The sequence below is a fragment of the Mobula birostris genome, chromosome 14 (genome assembly GCF_030028105.1).
Source record: "Mobula birostris isolate sMobBir1 chromosome 14, sMobBir1.hap1, whole genome shotgun sequence".
Taxonomy (NCBI): Eukaryota; Metazoa; Chordata; class Chondrichthyes; order Myliobatiformes; family Myliobatidae; genus Mobula; species Mobula birostris.
In genome coordinates, this window is record NC_092383.1 from 52,839,276 (window position 1) to 52,859,775 (window position 20,500).

General features: G+C 40.5%; 1 protein-coding gene across 14 annotated transcripts in view; it reads left to right on the plus strand.

Moving 5' to 3' along the window:
* The window catches only part of LOC140209900 (ankyrin repeat and SAM domain-containing protein 1A-like), a 409,914-nt gene that overhangs the window by 282,659 nt on the left and 106,755 nt on the right, over nt 1–20,500 (plus strand). For 7 of the 14 annotated variants that reach the window (XM_072278542.1, XM_072278544.1, XM_072278547.1 and 4 more), the window contains 3 exons: nt 7,503–7,565; nt 8,206–8,278; nt 14,518–14,624. In XM_072278542.1, the coding sequence (XP_072134643.1) occupies nt 7,503–7,565; nt 8,206–8,278; nt 14,518–14,624 (243 nt within the window). Of the gene's footprint in view, nt 1–7,502; nt 7,566–7,821; nt 7,876–8,205; nt 8,279–14,517; nt 14,625–20,500 lie in introns of all 14 variants that reach the window. The other 7 variants (XM_072278546.1, XM_072278555.1, XM_072278556.1 and 4 more) reach the window with 3 other exon arrangements.

Sequence of the window (20,500 nt, forward strand, 5' to 3'; positions counted from 1 at the left end):
AACAGTCCTCTTTAGTTCATGCCACAGCATTTCATTTGGGTTAAGGTCTGGGCACTGACTTGGCCATTCCAAAAAATTTTCTTCTTTTTAAACCATTTTGTTGCTGATTTGCTCTTGTGTTTCGGATCATTGTCTTGTTGCACCACCTCACTTCTATTAAGCTTCAGCTGATGGACAGCTACCCCAACATTCTCCTGTGAAATGTCTTGATACAGTTTTGAATTTATTGTTCCCTCAATGATTTCAAGCTGTCCAGGCCCAAAGGCAGCAAAGCAGCCCCAAACCATGATGCTCTTCCATCACGTTCCACAGTTGAGATGAAGTTTTGGTGTTGGTGTGTAGTGCCCTTTTTCCTCCAAACATAGCGGTGTGCATTTATGCTGAAACATTCAACTTTTGTCTCATCTAACCACAGAACATTGTCCCAAAAGTGTTGTGGAACATCCAGGTGGTCTCTTGCAAACTTGAGAGATGTGCAGTAATGTTCTTTTTTTTTTTTGGAGAGCTGTGATTTCCTCTGTGGTGTCCTTCCATGAGCACCATTCTTGTTCAGTGTTTTTCTTATAGTGGATGCATGAACAGAGACTTTAGCAAGTTCAAGAGATTTCTGCAGATCTTCTGCTGTTATCCTTGGGTTCTTTTTCACCTATTTCAGCATTGCATGTTGTGCTGTTGGTGTGATCTTTGCAGGATGCCCACTCCTTGGGAGAGAAGCAACAGTACTGAATTTCCTCTATTTGTAGACAATTTCTCTTACTGTGGACTGATGAACACGTGGGTCTTTAGAAATGCTTTTGTAGCCTTTTCCAACTTCATGCATCTCTACACTTCTAAGGTCCTCTCTAGGTTGTTTTGATCGAAGCATGTGCACATAAACAGATCTTTCTTGAGAAGAGCAGGCTCTGTCAGTAACCTGACTTTGTCTTTTTTTATAAGGCAGGGTACCTCTACAACCCACACCTCCAATCTCAGTGCATTGATTGGAACCCCTGACTCCAAATAGCTTTTGTGAAAGGCATTACCCCAGAGGTTCACATACTTTGTTGAATCTAGACTGTGATTGTTTAAATGATGTACTCAGTATTGAAGAGAAGAGATACAATTGTTTGTCTATTATTGTGACTTAGATGAAAATTAGGCCATATTTTGTGAGTCAGAAAATCAGGTTATTGTAAAGGATTAACAAACTTTTTCTTGTAACTGTATATACAGACCCCAAACAGTAGTAAAGATGTGGTCTACAAATTACAATGTGAGATAGAAAACACATGTCAAAAGGGCAATGCTATGATAGTCATGGGGGAATTGCAAGATGCAGGAAGAGAGGGGAAAATCAGTAAACACAAAATACTCTGCAGATGCTGGGGAATTCTCCAACTTCCGGTAATTCCCTCCCCCTCCCCCTCCCTCTCCCTATCCCTATTTCACTCTGCCCCATCCCCCAACTGCCTATCACCTCCCTCATGGTTCTGCCTCCTTCTACTACCCATTGTGTTTTCCCCTATTCCTTATTCACCTTTCCTGCCTATCACCTCCCTGCTTCCCCTCCCCCACCCCTTTATCTTTCCCCTTACTGTTTTTTCTCCTGGAACCTACCAGCCTTCTCCTTCCCACCTTACCCCCACCTTCTTTATAGGGCCTCTGCCCCTTCCCTCTTCAGTCCTGACGAAGGGTTCCAGCCCGAAACGTTGACTGATCGTTTCCACGGATGCTGCCCAACCTGCTGAGTTCCTCCAGAGTGTTGTGAGGGGAAAATCAAGTTGGTGCTGGATCCCCAGAGGGGGAATTTGTAGAATGCCTATGAGATGGTTTTTTAGAACAGCCCATGGTTGAGCCCATTCGGGGATCAGCTATTCTGGATTGTGTGATGAACCAGAATTGATTAGAGAACTTTAAGGTAAAGGAACCTTTAGGGGCCAGTGATCATAATATGGTGGAATTCACCCTGCAATTTGAGAAGGGGAAGCTAAAGTCAGATATATCAGTATTATAGTGGAGTAAAGGGAATTACAGTGGCATGAGAGGGGAGCTGGCCAAAATTGATTGGAAGGGGACACTAGCTGGTGACAGAACAGCAATGGCTGAAGTTTCTGGGAATAATTTAGAAGGCACAGGATATATACCGAAAGAGGACGAAGTATTCTCAAGGCCGGATGACACCAGCAGTATACCCGAAGTTTGAGGGTGTCAGGGGGTGGATGTGTGTGAAGTTGCCATTTCAAGGGAGAAGGTTCTTGGGAAGCGAAGGTCTGAAGGTAAATAAGTCATCTGGACCATATGACATGCACCCCAGGGTTCTGATAGAGATGGCTTAAAGAGAACATGAAGGCAGTAATAATGATCTTTAAAGAATCCTCCAAACCTTGGGTCATTCTTTGCCCTCTACCTTGTGGGTTCCACTACCTTGATTTGGTGAGTACCCGAACTTTCCAATTCGGCTCAGCTGTTAAATTGATCAAGCCTCTGATCTTTCCTCACCTCTGCTATATCGAAGTGACTCCAAGTCTGCTCCAGCAATTCCAGCCTGGACGTGCTACAGCTGTCCTATCCCACTGAGACTCCAGCCACAGAGCAAAAATGCCAGATCCTACAGGTGATTCAGCTCACCTCCAACAGAGAAGCCACAGGCCATTGTTTTCAGTGATTGTTTACCAGAAAAAGTGTGAATAACTGAAGTATTTAGTTGCCTTTTTTTTGTTTCATTGGCCACCAGAAAGTAGTCACTTAAACCCGCAAGTAGCGGCATCTTCATCTGTGTACTCAAATTAGTGGCTGTGGTTGCAGTGATAGTGGGTAGGAAAGTGAATGTGATGAAAGTTCACAGGCAGCCCCCTCATTTCTGCAGTTTGTCTAATGTAGATTTACATACCAAAATGTATGGAATATACACTATATTCTGTGAAGACAGTTTGGAAACTTTTTTGTAACCACCATGATTGGACTGGTCACTTTTCTTGAAGATGGCCTTCCGTTTCCAATCCTCAACTGTATGATGATCATTGTATGAAATGAACCAGGGAAGCTTGTTAACTGAATTGAAATAACTTGCTGTGCATATTCATGGTTAATGAGTAATTGCATTTGAGCTTACTCGCAGAACCAATTACTTAATAACGTCTCAAGAATAATCATTACAATAGTAATGCATTAACTTGTGATTTTGAATTTACTACCTGAATATAAAATCAGTCTCAGAGCACAGTGTACTAGATTTGTTCCAAAGACGCATATAGCATACGGACACTAGAAAATAGGAACAGGCCATTTAGCCCTTTAAACCTGCGCTGTATTACAGGATGTCCAGTGTACTCGCGGCCTCTTATCCACTTATCTGCACACTTTCAAGGTTTTGTGTATTTTGTTTTAAAATAACCTCAATCATCTTGTCTGCACAATCCTCTTGGGTTAGAAAATTCCAAAAATTTGCAACATTCAGTGAGAAGTTTTCTTCCAAAACCTTTTCTTCCAGACCATTCATTCTGTATTCTACGCAATAACAATTCAGAAATCCATACTAGCTCACTTATCTCAATGCCGTAAGCTCTTAACTTGTGCATCAGCCTTATATATGACATTCTCACTCTCATGTTGTGGATGATGATGGACAATTCAAAATAGGCCTATACGTGTTTTCCAGCACTTATCCATCACACCTATTTTGCAGGATGTACTGTATGTACACTCCTAACGTGTGGGTTTTGCTAACTAAGCATTCTTTTGGAAAGGTGTGGGCTGGGTTTGCAATAGTTTGTTTTTTCTATTTGCATTTCATGAAAACATTGCTCAGGTTTCTGGGCAAAGGCCTTTTGAATAATAAAAACCTCAATGTTGGGGTCATTTGAGAATCAGCTATTTGATCCTGCAGTTTATATGTTTTGGTGATTTCAACTTGCATACTAAAATAAATGGGACCTGTTTCCTAGTAGACTCTGATGTAGGAATACTAAATAGGTAGCTGAATGTATTACTGATTTCTTATAGGTTTGGTGTTGCATAACTGTAGACTTCTCTTTATATGATTCTGCTTAATTATACTTGCAACCTAGTTGGATGGCCTAAGCCTCATAAATTTGCCAAGGCACTTGCATCTAATTCTGGTTGCTGCACTGCAGGAAGATTGCAGAAAAGATTTTGATTTAATGATAAGGATGAGTAACTTCAGTATTTCAAATAGTTCAGAGCAACTGGGATTGCTTTCTTATGAAGGTTGCACATTCTGTCTGATCATCATTATAATCTGCAATATACTGTCATACCGGTTCGTCGAAGCATATTCAGTTACTAGCAAAAGGTGATGGACAAATATTTGAGGGAGAAAGCAAATGCAGAGCTATGTGAAATAATTGGGGAGTGTAACTCATTAGAGTGCTCTTGCAGTCAGAGCATTATCTTAACATTTGGTCAAGAGTAGGCTGTACAATCTACTCAGCCCATGGGGTTAAAGAATTTGAAGGATTTTTCAATTCTTGTGAAGTAAGTTTGTCATATTGATTCCAAAATGATGGAATTGAAGGCTTCCTTCTGTGGTGTTATGACTATCAAAATTTGGAACTCTGTAGTTGTCTCTGTCTGTCTTACCAATTTTTATCAAATGTCAGAATAAACCTTAGTTATGGCCAGTTTTGTAATTTCATCAAATAATGAAGTCCCTTGGTCCCTGCAAGAAAATTTTTTTTGGGTTGAGTTGAAGATTGGGGCTGTATGCTGGAGTTTTTGCTGGTAGTTGGATACAGCTTGGCTTTAGTTTGTACTTAATTTGAAAGGTGGTGTAGATTGGTATGAGAGACAATTTGAGAAAGTAACTATAGGCGTTTTTAATTGCATGTTTCTGCAGAAGTACTGCAGGATCCATGCTATCAAAGAAACCAGCGGATTTTACCTCAATAACATGATCCTTTCTTTGAATCCTTCTGAAATTGACCACATCAACAGATGGCAATTTGCCTCTGCAATTTTTGCAGTTTTTTTCATGTGTTGTCGGATCTCCAGCTTTTAATGAGTGCCAGACATACCCAATTTTTAAAGTGTTTTAAGTAACATAAGCTCTGAATTTATTCAATTTGTTTCTATACAAAAAAAGCAATTTGAAAAGAGCCACCATTTTACCCTGTGCAAAAATTGTTCAAAACATATTGTAAAGTTGTGAAGGCTGAGCTTTGTCAATACGTTGCAATTGTGACTATTCTTTGAATTTCCCTCCTGTCTTTTTTACCATGTCCCTTTCACACCTCTCAAAATCAAGGATGATTTGCTTTCACTCTGCTCCTGAGGTTATTGATGAGCCCAGTTTCAGACCCATAAACCCTAGCATAAATGGGACAGTGTGCATGATTGGATGGGCGAGAGAATAGCTTGTAATGTGGTGCCATAATTGACTGTCGTTTATGTTAATCTGCTGTGTAATGTATGTCCTTGAAATGCTTAATGTCATCCAGAGTGCTCCTTGTTCATTTTGAATAATCATGAACCAGGGCTTTCCAGAAGCCTTTGGGCATGCTGTGTTTATTCAAGCAGACTTTAAGAACTTTCTTCAACCTTTTCCCTTGTTCATCTAGTTATCTCTTCCATTGGTAGAGCTTGGCGTAAAGTATCCACCCAATTGCTCATCCCTCTGCAATTGGACCTTGGACTTTCTGTCTAACAGACCCCAATCAGTTAAGTTAGACAACCTCTCCTCCTCCACTCTCACCCTGAACACCGGCGTGCCTCAAGACTGTGGGCTGAGCCCTCTTCTGTACTTCCTTTTCACCTATGACTGTGTTCCTGTACACGGTTCTAACTCCATAATCAAGTTTGCAGACGACACCACGGTGGTTGGTCTGATCAGAGGGGATGACGAAACAGCCTTCAGGGACAAGGTTCAGCACCTGGCCGCGTGGTATGCCGACAACAACCTGGCCCTTAACACCCAGAAGACCAAGAAGATCATTGTGGACTTCAGCCATGCTAGGAGCCACACTCACGTCCCCATCTACATCAATGGAACTGTAGTGGAGCGTGTATCAAGTTTCAGATTCCTTGGTGTCCACATTTCCAGGGGTCTCATTTGGTCTCTGAACTCCTCCATCCTGATCAAAAAGGTGCAACAGTGCCTTTACTTCCTGCGGAGCAGCAAGAAAGCTCACCTCTGTCCCAGGATACTGACGGACTTTTACTGCTGTACCATTGAGAGCATACTTACCAACTGCATCTCAGTGTGGTATGGCAATGGTCCCATATCAGACTGCAAAGCAATCCAGCGTGTGGTGAAAACTGCCCAGCGGATTATCGGCATCCAATTGCCCACCATTAAGAACATCTACCATAAACTCTTCCTGGGTAAGGCGAAAAACATTATCAAGGATACATCTCACCCTAACCATGGACATTTTACTCTCCTCCCATCCGGTAGGCGCTACAGGAGCCTCCGCTCCCACACCAGCAGGCACAGGAAGAGCTTCTTCCCCAAGTCTGTGACCCTGCTAAATCTCACATCACAGCGCTAAGCAGTAGTGCACCCATATTGTATCTCAGTACTTTTATATTTGTGTGCTGTAGCACTTACTCTTTATTCGCAGTTATTTTGTAAATAACACTATTCTTTGCATTTCTGGTTAGATGCTAACTGCATTTCATTGGCTTTGTATCTGTACTCGGCACAATGACAATAAAGTTGAATCTAATCTAATCTAATGTTGGACACATGGATGACATGGTCTGCCCAGAGAGCAAACTGTAATCTAGAGTTATCAGTACTGGGGATAATAGCATGGAAAGAACATAAGTACTTACCCTTTCAGTGTGTTTAGAGGCTTTTAAAAACAGATCTTGTTTCCCCACCATCACCACTCCCCCCTTTCTCTCTAGTGCTTTTAGCACGAGATCTGGCTTATCCAAATTCTTAGAGCAGTTAAGAGGGATATCACTTCTGCACAATAGTCTGAGTTTTGAACTAGTTTTGAGGTAGTGATCTTCAAACACCTATTAATGCACCAGCACGCCTCGGTAGAATGAAGTTCTCTGTCTGAACTTGTAACTTTCCAAAACCTAGAAGGTTGCATTTCATTAAAATTGTCATTCTAATAACAACAGTTACAATCATTTTGTAATATAGCATTAGACCATTGATAACACAAAATAACACATCAATTGTTTATTGAGTAAAAATATTTTAAAAAAATTTTATGTTATCTTTTCCATACAGCTTTAATCTGATATTTGTACTGGAGGGGGAGGAATTCTGGTAACTTATAAAAATGCAATGACAGTTATTATCTTGGTGCTGCTCTTAATCTTTTATAGTTACTTCTTTTGTTCCCCTTTTTCCCTGCACCCTCACCATGAAGCCAGATAATGGATTGATTTTCTGGTGAGAGCTCAAGGTTTCATAAATTTAAATGCCATTGTTGTAACTGTCCGTATTTTGCTATGTTTTAGCAGTCTTGCTTACATGGTATTTTGTTTGATGTCAATACTACTAAAACAATCAAAATTAATTAATAATTGTAAACTGTCATATTTAGGAAAGCGTTGCAGTTCCCCAGTTGCTAATGCATGCAAAACAACAAATTGAAACATATTGCGAGGTAACTGATTTTGTGAAATCTGCTATATATGCAAATGTCCTTTGCACACAGTCTTGTATTTGCTAACGCATCTTTGAATTCAGCAGCTTGATATTATTTGACCTTGCAAAGAGAGCGTTTTTATTGTATTTTGCAGCTTATTTGTGCATTCTGCATAACATGTATTTGATGTATGAGTATTATGTCAAGGTTAAATTTGTAATTTGACAAGTCCTCTTGGTTCCTGTTTACCGTGCGTTTATTTCATTTCCCACAGCAGAAGCCAGTGCTTCCAATACCTAATCTTCGCAGAACTAAGTCTTTGTACAGTGTAAGATTTTTCTTTGTGTGGAATGGATTGTAGAATGGTGTGAGAAACTTTAGCTCTTTTGTAGTCTGGGAATCTTTTAATACTAATCAACACTTGCTTCTGGATTGGTCTGCTTCTTTCTCCTCTTTTTTTAGTGGATGTGCATGTTTATGTTTTACTTTACAAAAGGTGGCCTATAAAACTGAACTGGGCTTTTAGGTAGTGTTGTGACTTGCTTAAAGTGGCTTGTGCTTGCTGATTTTATTCTTTAAATGGAAGTATCAGGTTGACAGAAATGTATCAATGTCAAAATGATCATTATCTTAAAATGCTCATTGTCTTTTTCTGCAGATTGAAAAGATAATGACTTCCATTGGTGCAGGGATTGACAGTGACTTCAGAAAAGAATGGCACAGTGCTGCAGGTAATTTCTATGTGCAGTATATATTAATAATTTGGTTGAATTAGTCAATTCATATCAAACTGTGTTTAAACTTGAATTGATTTGCATGTAGGAAAACAATAATTATGCTTTGAGGTTAATGAAGATCATTCCTTTTAGTTTTGTATGAGAGATTAGATTTGTAAAGAAACTATTGAAAATTACATAGTTTTAAAATCTTGCTGGCTACAAAAATGTTCTTGTATGTTTTGCAGTAAGATGGTAGTGCAGTACAATTATTATTTCATTTTAATGTGTGCATTTATGTTAAACAGAAGCTTCAAAATCTGAAATCATTTTTGTACAAGTAGAATTTAAGTTGCCATTGTAACATGTTCCCAGGAAGTGCTAAATGAATCATATTTGTCTTTTTTAATTTATCTTTTGGCTCATATTTATTTCTGCTTGCTGAGCATGAAGGGAATTCAGTTCGAAATTGAATTTAAAAGTCTGAGAATTTGGAAACATTAACAATGGAATTTTGTGTGGCTATTTGGGAGTGGAAAGGATTAAAAAAAAATCCATAAAGCCAGAAAAAAAAAGCTTTGCAGCCTCTGCTGAAGGTTTTACATTTGCCAGACGGACGGTGGTGACTGAGGTGTACTTGGAAAGCAAGTAGAGGGAGAAAGGATGCTTGTGTCCTGTACATCTGACTTCAGTTGCTGTTCCAAAGTATCATCTCTGGAAACAGAGTTCAAATACATGCTGTAAGTATTAGATTCCAATAAATAAAACATTAGGTACTGCAGTTTACGAAGCATATCTTCCTATCATGCAAGGAGGCTGAAGAGTGTCTTTTTAGAGGTGCATGGAATCATGAGGAGCATTAATAAGGTTCATTTGTTCATTATGTGCTGTGTAGTATGACATGGGCGATCTGACTGTGATCATTCTTGGCAATTTTTTCCACAGAAGTGGTTTGCCATTGCCGCCTTCTGGGCAGTGTCTTTACAAGATGATGACCCCAGCCATTATCAATACACATGAGAGATTGTCTGCCTGGCATCAGTGGTCGCATAACCAGGACTTGTGATATGCACCAGCTCATAGAACTATCCACCCCACCTGCTCCCATGGCTTCACGTGACCTGGGGTGGGGGTGGAGGGGGTAAGCAGGTGCAGCACCTTGCACCTCCTTTGGTGGAGATCTATATCAACTCTGCCATCTTAAGGTAGGGAAGTCTAATACTGAGGAGAATAGGTTTAAAATGAGGGGAACCTGAGGGACAAGTTTTGTGGCTAATAAGGTAGATATTGAATATGTTGACTTAAGTGTGGAGAACTTGAAATCATGTCTCATCAAGATTCTGTTTGTAGTGGAGTGGACTGTAGAGTTGCAGAATCTTTGAACTTTTTTACACTGAGTATGATGGATATTTGGAATGAGCCTTTGGGGAAGTGGTAAAGGCAGGTATAATTACAGTGCTTAAAATACAGGTACATGGATAGGCAAGGTACAAAACAAGAAAAAGGGGCTTGCTCAGGAAGGTACCTTGGTCAGGTTGGATGAGTGGGACCAAAGAGCTTGTTTCTGTGCTGTATAATTCTATTAAAGATATTCACTATGCAAGAGTTTACAGATGGTATAATGTGAAATGAGTGTTGAACTCTGTCAAATGCTATTATATAATATTTTCTGGGAAGAAAGAATTATAAATTTAACCAAACTTTTGTGAGAGAACTTTCTGCAGAGCATTTTGCAAAGTTTCTGCACGTTGCAGTCTGAAAGTGTTTTGACTGCATTAAAAGGAAATTCAGGGTACATTTGTGCATATCAATGACCATCCTTGTGAAGCGCAAACTGAAACACATTCGATACTGGACAGCACACTATGCTTATCACACAGTGTTGTGTGGAATCTACCAAAAAAAATAAAAGCCTGTAACTGGCTTGCTCAGATTGGACAGGTTGGGGATACTTATAATCGAGAGCCCAGATAAAGCAGAGAGACTGAGATAGTTATGCTGTAGAATTAAGTCTTAACTATGAGAAGCAGAAAATAGTGGGGATACTCATCAGGCCCGACAGCATCTCTGATGAGAAAAGCTGCTAACATTTCAAATCCCAGGCCCTTTGTGAAATGTAAGTGTGTCTTAATAACAGTGCTGTTAATTAACTGTTTATGGTTGACAAGCATATATCAATCAGCACCGAGGTAATTTACATCTGTTTGAATTTCCAGTGATAGAACTCTACCTGAAGTTATATGAAATATGTCACACTTTAGAATTAAGCTGTACTTGGACATATTGCTCCAATGAAAAATTGACACTTGACAGAATCTCTAGGTCATTGTTTTTTAAAATCAGCAAATATTTAAATGTCATGCAAATAAATTTAGCATGTGGTACTGTTTAATGTTCTTTATCTGGTGTCCCTTCCATTGCTTCAGAGCTTAAACATTAAATAGAATGAATACCATTTCCATATCAGGTTAATACTTATTTTGAACTAGAATAATTAAATTTGCTGTGGAGATGCAATACACATGTTGCAAGGTACGGTACGGGCAGCAAAGTAGTGTAGCGGCTAGCAGTTAGATCAGCTTTCAATTCCCGCCATATACAATCTCCCCATGACCACGTGCGTTTCCTCCCACATTCCAAAGACAGACGGTTAGTGAGTTACAGGCATGCTATGTTGGTGCTGGAAGCAATACTGATTTGATTTGATGCAAGCAACATATTTCACTGTGTTTCGATGTGCATGTGACAAATAAATAAAGTTATTATTTTAAAAAAACATGGTAAATGAATGCGTCTAGTGGAATTAGACCCCTCTACCACCACTCTGCTCCGTCTAGTGGAATTAGCCCCCTCTACCACCCCTCTGCTCCATCTAGCGGAATTGGTCCTTACTCTTAATAATTTCTCCTTTGGCTCCTCCCACTTCCTCCAAACTAAAGGTGTAGCTATGGGCACCCGTATGGGTCCTAGCTATGCCTGCCCTTTTTTTGGCTTTGTGGAACAATCTATGTTCCGTACCTATTCTGGTGTCTGTCCCCCACTTTTCCTTCGCTACATCGACGACTGCATTGGCGCTGCTTCCTGCACGCATGCGGAGCTCGTTGACTTTATTAACTTTGCCTCCAACTTTCACCCTACCCTCAAGTTTACCTGGTCCATTTCCGACACCTCCCGCCCCTTTCTAGATCTTTCTGTCTCTGTCTCTGGAGACAGCTTATCCACTCATGTCTACTATAAGCCTACTGACTCTCACAGCTATCTGGACTATTCCTCTTCTCACCTGGTCTCTTGCAAAAATGCCATCCCCTTCTCGCAATTCCTCCGTCTCCGCCGCATCTGCTCTCAGGATGAAGCTTTTCATTCCAGGATGAGGGAGATGTCCTCCTTTTTTAAAGAAAGGGGCTTCCCTTCCTCCACTATCAACTCTGCTCTCAGACGCATCTCCCCCATTTCACGCACATCTGCTCTCACTCCATCCTCCCACCACCCCACTAGGAATAGGGTTCCCCTGGTCCTCACCTACCACCCCACCAGCCTCCGGGTCCAACATATTATTCTCCGCAACTTCCGCCACCTCCAATGGGATCCCACCACTAAGCACATCTTTCCCTCCCCCCCTCTCTCTGCATTCCACAGGGATCGCTCCCTACACAACTCCCTTGTCCATTTGTCCCCTCCATCCCTCCCCACTGATCTCCCTCCTGGCACTTATCCTTGTAAGCGGAACAAGTGCTACACATACTCTTACACTTCCTCCCTTACCACCATTCAGGGCCCCAGACAGTCCTTCCAGGTGAGGCGACACTTCACCTGTGAGTCGGCTGGGGTGATATACTGCGTCCGGTGCTCCCGATGTGGCCTTCTATATATTGGCGAGACCCAACACAGACTGGGAGACCGCTTTGCTGAACACCTATGCTCTGTCCGCCAGAGAAAGCAGGATCTCCCAGTAGCCGCAGATTTTAATTCCACATCCCATTCCCATTCTGACATGTCTATCCACGGCCTCCTCTACTGTAAAGATGAAGCCACACTCAGGTTGGAGGAACAACACCTTATATTCCGTCTGGGTAGCCTCCAACCTGATGGCATGAACGTTGACTTCTCTAACTTCCGCTAATGCCCCACCTCCCCCCCTCGTACCCCATCCGTTATTTATTTTTATACACACATTCTTTCTCTCACTCTCCTTTTTCTCCCTCTGTCCCTCTGAATATACCCCTTGCCCATCCTCTGGGTCCCCCCCCCCCTATCTTTCTTCCCAGACCTCCTGTCCCATGATCCTCTCGTATCCCTTTTGCCAATCACCTGTCCAGCTCTTGGCTCCATCCCTCCCCCTCCTGTCTTCTCCTATCATTGTGGATCTCCCCCTCCCCCTCCCACTCCCACTCCCACTCCCACTCCCACTCCCACTCCCACTCCCACTCCCACTTTCAAATCTCTTACTAACTCTTCCTTCAGTTAGTCCTGACGAAGGGTCTCGGCCTGAAACGTCGACTGTACCTCTTCCTAGAGATGCTGCCTGGCCTGCTGCATTCACCACACATCAAAATTGCTATTGCGTAAATGAATGCATACTCTTTTTGTGATAATTGGTAGAAGATATATACGTGAACTGTGTGGCTACTAAGGTGGATATTGAATGTGTTGTCTTAAGTGTCGAGCGCTTGAAATTATGTTTAGTCAGGATTCTGTTTGTAGTGGCCTACACTGTAGAGTTGTGGAATACAGGATCAGTCTTGTCATTTTATCATTTATATACAAAAGCGTGATAGAGGCTAAGATGTCTACCACCAGCACCTCAGCCAGGAGAGTTGAAAAACAGATTTGACACTGGCTGGCAAATGAACTGCAAGATTTCATGAAGACCTCGAGTTTTGTCTGAGAGATGTGATTTTCAAAGCATGTTTCCTTCTCACCCTGGTTAAGTGCTTGATGCCTCCTTGTGGAGGAGAGGAGAAATAGAAGAGGCAACACCACTGAGCATTCATTCATCATTTGATCACAATCGCTGGAGGGCATCAGCAGTGTTCTGTCACCTCTAGGCATTCTTGCAGCAAGAAAGGATAAGACTTGCGTGTCAAAGTAATGTTTTGATTTTTTTATAATATGCATATTTATAGATGAAATAATCATTCACATTCTGAAAATCAAAATGTTAGCTCTCCAATTCTGTCTTCCTTCTGCACTCTCCATTCATTGTCTTTTCACTTTTTATTGGATTCTTCCCATTCCTCCTTTCTTTCATTCTTTCCTTTACCTACATGTAATAGTTTTTTTTATCAAAAGTATTCCTTTTAACACAGTTCAATTTCTAAAATTTGCATTCCTGAGTTATTTCCTTTGCAGACATCATTCTGCACAATCTCATCAATTGGATGAGGACATTATTCTATTGATTGTAAGGTAGGGTTTGGAAGGCAGATTTTCAGAAAAATTAATGGTACAGTTTTAGTTTTCTAAAACAAGACTTTTTGCCTCTTGCTGATAACTACACAGGACACTCCCAACTACTTAGACTGATGTCCTTAGCTGTAATGCATGCTTTTACTGCAGTGTTTTCTTTGCTTCCATTCCATATGAAGTTGTCTAATTGCTCTGACTGTCAGTTGCAAGTTGCTCAGGATATTGAATGGTTGATTGTGTATTCTAACTGGTGTTTTGCATTCGGAGTTCAGAGGGGGAGGGGAGAAGATAGTGAGGCAGTGAGATAATAGTGTGAAGGGATCAAACAAGGAGCTCAGCTGGCAAACGGTGAACACTGCTGCTGCACCAGAAGCAGATCATTAATACGAGTTTGAGGCTCACATCCCAGCTGTATTATTAACAATATCAGATTGGAGGCAGCATGCAGCCGCTTGACCTGACTTGAATGCAGAAGCAGCAGCTTCTTCGTGCTGAATGCCACATTTGATTCAAACAAGTTTAGTAATGGCGATACCAGAAAGTCTCATGTATTTGACAATTGATCTGGATATGTATTTAACTATTGCTGTAGATTAATTAAAATCGTGGCCAAGGCTGACACATTCATATGTCTGAAATCTATTTAGGAACTCCAGAGGATTTAATAGCATTCTCTGGGTTTTGTGAAATGGCTGAGGACTGATCAGTGATATTTGTTTGGATCAGTCGCCCAGGGACATTGCAGGGAACCATGATGTGGCAGTGCCACATCTCCTCATCGGAGTGCCATTGTTATCGCCTCAATGGGTTTTCCTTGCTGAAGCGTTTGCCGATTAATCTCTCAACAGGTTCACGGATATTGGAGCAGAGTGTTGGGCAATGGCTTGAGTCCATTGGAATGACACAGTATGAAAGCAAGCTGGTACTGAATGGATTTGATGATGTGCACTTTATGGTGAGTACAAATGCCTCTAAGTTAGTTTATTCAATTCAGGCTTGTGTTGTACATTGCTGCTATATATTAAACCAGTAGCCAGGATATTCATCAAATTCAGGTTAATTTGCTAATTTCACAGTGCAATCTGTTTGTTGAGTACAGTAATATATGCACCATATTGCAAAATATAAGACATTGAAAACTATGACAATATCTCTAATTATACAGCAATGGAAAAAATCAAATACTTCACATCTTTTGTCACTTTCTAATTTCAATGGATTACAGAAGAAATTGTTAAAAATGAGCAATTCTTGGTAAACTGGATGTGAAGATTGCTGTTATCTGTGTTAAACCAATAAACAAACAGGTTTGACTTGTTTTAACCGCACTCACTGCTCTATCTCTTACTTTCTTGTAAGTATATTATAACATGTTTTAAGTAATTTAAAAAAAACCATTGTATGCATTACACTCTAGTTTTAGATGATTTGAATTGTGGATGTTATCTTAAACATGTGTATTAAAGTTTCCAAAAGGGGGAGGAAGTAATGAAGCTAAGTAAATAATTATTTTATGTGTAACTGATCCTTAAAAGTCAGCATTGTTTCTACTTAACATTTCTAAAACATGCAATTAGAAATAACATCATATCTTAGAGAAGTGCATCAAGTCTTCAAGCTTTATTTGCAAATTAGCAATCTCTCCTTAAATAAAAATTTAAATCAGTGTATAGAATCCATATTCCACTACAGACAGCTGTTTTCTCTTTTTATTAATAATCAGCAAAAACTTGGAATAGAGTTGTATTGTTTTTCATTGGATGCCCAATTGTCACTTTAAACCCATGCAGTAGGAATGTTATTGTGGAGTGCGAATATTCAGCCAAGATGTTGTTCTAAGTAATGTAATACACGTACTTTCTTATGTGCTTCATGTTATGTTCCCAAAAATAAGGTGACAGCTATGTACCATTCGGTTACCCATTTTGTAAAAGTCTCTTGTTGAAGAATACATCTGATAGGAGGTGGAGGGGCATCTACGAGGTGTGATAGGAGGTGGAGGGGCATCTATGAGGTATGAAGTTCTGCCTAGCCCTTTATTTTAACTGTTGGCAGTAATGGATCACCACACATGAGCTAATGGTGGTTTGAGCACAAGCTTCAGAGTGGAGTATTGTGCACAGGAAGTCTGACTTTTGCTTTTATTGGAAATGAAGTTGCAGTGATTCTTGCATCGACAAAGATTCATTTTAAAGCTTTAGCATTCCATTCGCTATGGCAGTTGAATCGAGAGGAGGGGTAAGTGAAGAAGCTGAGAGATGGTAAGTGGAAAATGTGAAGAGCTAAAGAAGAAGGAATCTTATCAGGGAGGAGAGCAGACCATGGAGAAAGGGAAGGAAGAGGAGCACCAGAGGGAGGTGATAGGCAGGTGAAGAGAAGAGAAGGGATAAGAGGGGAGCCAGAATGGAAGATGAGAAGGGGGGGAGAAATTACCGCGTAAGAGAAATCAATGTTTGTGTTGACAGATTGGAGGCTATCCAGACAAAAGATGAGGTGTTGGCCCTCCAACCTGAGAGTGGCTTTGTTATGTCATTAAAGGAGACCATAGACTAACGTATGGGAATGGAGAGTGGAATTAAAATCCTCACTGTTGTGGATGCAAAGAAGGTGCTCAACAAAATGGTCCCTCAATCTACGTTGCGTCTCATTGATGTGTAGAAGTTGTTGCACCGGGAACACTGGATGCAGTTGATGACCTCGATAGTGTTGGCTCACCTGGAAGGACTGTTTGGGGCCTTGAATGGTGGTGAGAGAGGAGGTGAATGGGCAGGTGTCGTACTTGTTCTGTATGCACGGATTAGTGCCAGGAGGGACAAACAGGCAAAGAAACCAGATAGAGTGATCCCTGAGGAAAGTGGGTGGGGAGTTAACAATGTGTTTGGTGGTAGAATCCTGTTGAAGATGACAGACGTTCTAGAGAGTGATGTGCTGTATTGGATCAATCAGCATTTAACTTTGCTTTCATTGGCATGTAGAAGCACTCATATTTTTCTCAAGATAATTTTATGAGTTACAATTTGCTGAGTGTTACAGTTCTAACTGTACAACAGAGTTCTTTATTTTGATTTCATTACAAACCCAGATTAAGAGATCAACACCAAGGAGAAAAAGCCAATATAAGTAAAAGATTTTGGTTCAATCTAAAAAAATGTATCATTGCATCCTCTGGAAGCTGTTTCATCTTTTAAATTAATTGTTTGAGTTTTGTCAAATGGGATGTTGGCTGAAATGGTAAGTAATTTTTTTCATAAATGTTACATGTATGAAGATCTTTCCCGGAACAAAACTTCCATTTGAAAGCTAAGAGAACAATGAGTTAGGCTACTCTTCAATGCACATACTGTTGCATGTATTTTACGTCATTGACTCAAAACTGGGATGAGTTTAAACATTAAATCCAATATTTTTATGTTATAGAATATGATGCAGCCTCTATCATAGAAATTGAATGTTTATCTTTAATGTTAGTCGTATCTGCAAATTTAGTGGAATTTGGGTTTTCTTTGAACTTGATGTTAAAATTTAAGGTGAAATGTACTGGAGCTGATCATAAAAGAAGTTGAAGATTGGATCAAATTTTAATATTTGTTATTAGCTCATAAGGAAGTAACAGATAATGAATTAGGGTGCTGAAATATTTGTGTTGCATCTTGGTTTTTTAAAAATCTGGTTAGATACAGCAGAAATCTGGTTCTGCATGAAATACCAGAATAATGTACTAGTGTATTTGTAGGATACTGTGTTTAGCAGTTTGTTAAGAATTTACTCACAGGGGACTAAATTATGGGCTAGAGCTGCTTTTCTCAGTTGTAACTGGAATATTTTTCTTCCAAGCATTTTATTTACATTATACTTTGCTCTCATAAGCATGCATAAATGTTTCATCTAATATTGGCAAAGTTTCTGAAATCTGCTTGTGTACAAAGCAAATTGAGGTTAGGAACATATACCCTGAGGAAAGTAACAACTTTCAAGAAACTTCATTTGCATGCTCTTTTAGTATCATCAGTGCTGTATATTTTGGAAAATATATCCAGGTTGCATCACTGTCTGGTATGGAGGCACCACTGCAGAGGATTGGAGAAAGCTGCAGAAAGTTGCAGGCTCAAAGTTGAAAGAGTCCAAAGTAAATTTATTATTTAGGTATATATATGTTAGCATGTACAACCCTGAGAGTCATTTCCTTGTGGGCAAATATAGTTAATACAAGAAACCCAATGTAAGTAATAAAAGACCATACCCAACAGGATGGGCAAACAACCAATGTTAAAGAAAATAGCAAACTGTGAAAATACAAAAAGAAAGAGAAAAAATGAATAATTATAATTTTATTTTTATTTATATATATATACACGCAATAAATATGAAGAATATGAGGTGAAGAGTCAATAGACAATAGGTACAGGAGTAGGCCATTCGGCCCTTCGAGCCAGCACCGCCATTCACTGTGATCATGGCTGATCATCCACAATCAGTATCCAGTTCCTGCCTTATCCCCATAACCTTTGATTCTGCTATCTTTAAGAGCTCTATCCATCTCTTTCTTGAAAGCATCCAGAGACTTGACCTCCACAGCCTTCTGGGGCAGAGCATTCCATATATCCACCACTCTCTGGGTGAAAAATTTTTTCCTCAACTCCGTTCTAAATGGCCTACCCCTTATTCTTAAGCTGTGGCCTCTGGTTCTGGACTCACCCATCAGCGGGAACATGCTTCCTGCCTCCAGCATGTCCAATCCCTTAATAATCTTACATGTTTCAATAAGATCCCGCCTCAGCCTTTTAAATTCCAGAGTATACAAGCCCAGTTTTTTGACATATGACAGTCCCGCCATCCTGGGGATTAACCTTGTGAACCTACGCTGCACTCCCTCAATAGCAAGAATGTCCTTCCCCAAATTTGGAGACCAAAACTGCACACAGTACTCCAGGTGTGGTCTCACCAGGGCCCTGTACAGCTGCAGAAGGACCTCTTTGCTCTTATACTCAATTCCCCTTGTTATGAAGGCTAGCATGCCATTAGCTTTCTTCACTGCCTGCTGTACTTGCATGCTTGCTTTCAGTGACTAATGTACAAGAACTCCTAGATGTCGTCGTACTTCCCCTTTTCCTAACTTGACTCCATTTAGATAATAATCTGCCTTTCTGTTCTTACCACCAAAATGGATAACCTCACATTTATCCACATTAAAGTGCATCTGCCCACTCACCCAGCCTGTCCAAGTCACCCTGCATTCTCATAACATCCTCCTCACATTTCACACTGCCACCTAGCTTTGTGTCATCGGCAAATTTGCTCATGTTACTTTTAATTCCCTCATCTAAATCATTAATATATATTGTAAACAGCTGCGGTCCCAGCACTGAACCCTGCGGTACCCCACTGGTCACCACCTGCCATCCCAAAAGGGACCCGTTAATCGCTACTCTTTGTTTTCTGTCAGCCAGCCAATTTTCAATCCATGCCAGTACTCTGCCCCCAATGCCATGTGCCCTTATTTTGCCCACTAATCTCCTATGTGGGACTTTATCAAGGGCTTTCTGAAAGTCCAGGTACACTACATCCACTGGCTCTCCCTTGTCCATTTTCATAGTTACATCCCCAAAAAATTCCAGAAGATTTTAAGGTTGTGGGAACAGTTTGCTGGTGGGACGAGGTTGAGAGAAGTCATACCACCTAGTTCAGGAGCTTGATGGTTGAGGTGTAGTAACTGTTCCTGAACCTGAGGCCTCTGTACTTTCTTCCTGATGGCATCAGTGAGAAGATAGCAGTTAGCGGAGAGGTTGTGGAGACGTGTTGGTAAGACCTCAAACAAAGCTCAGAATCAAAAGGTGCAACTAGTGTCCTGAGCTGTGTATATTTCAATGCAAAAACTTTTGTAGGAAAGGCGGGTAAGCTCAACGTCTGAAATTGTGATGTAGCCATTAATGAGACTTGGTTGCAGGAGGGGAGGACTGGCAGCTCAATTTTCAGGTTTTGTTGTTTTAAACGTGATAGTGGGAGGGATTAAAGGAGAGGTTGCATTACCATGCAGGGAAAATGTCACAGCATTGCATAGTCAGGACAGACTGGAGAACTCATCTAGTGAGGTGTTATGGGTAGAACTGAGAAATAAGACAGGCATGTCCATGTTAATGAGGATATGTTGCAGACCACTCAACAGTCCCATTGATTTAGAGGAACAAACTTGTAAAGAAATCGCAGACTGTTGGAAGAAACATGTAATGCCCTGGTTAAGATTTTTACTGCTATGCTGTAGATATTTCATTTTAGCAGTTCTGTAAGAGCAGGCAGAATTCAGAATCAGGTTTATTATCACCAGCATATATCGTGAAATTTGTTAACTTAGCAGTAGTAGTTCATGCAATACATAATATAGTCATACTTTATTGATCCCGGGGGAAATTGGTTTTCGTTACAGTTGCACCATAGATAATAAATAGTAATAGAAATAGTAATAGTAATACTACTATTGGTAAATAGTAATAGTCATGGAAATAATAAATAGTAATAGAATAGTAATAGAAAAATAGTAATAAATAGTTAAGTAGTAATATGTAAATTATGCCAGTAAATTATGAAGTAAGTCCAGGACCAGCCTATCGGCTCAGGGTGTCTGACCCTCCAAGGGAGGAGTTGTAAAGTTTGATGGCCACAGGCAGGAATGACTTCCTATGACGCTCTGTGCTGCATCTTGGAGGAATGAGTCTCTGGCTGAATGTACTCCTGTGCCCACCCAGTACATTATGTAATGGATGGGAGACATTGTCCAAGATGGCATGCAACTTAGACAGCATCCTCTTTTCAGGCACCACCGTCAGAGAGTCCAGT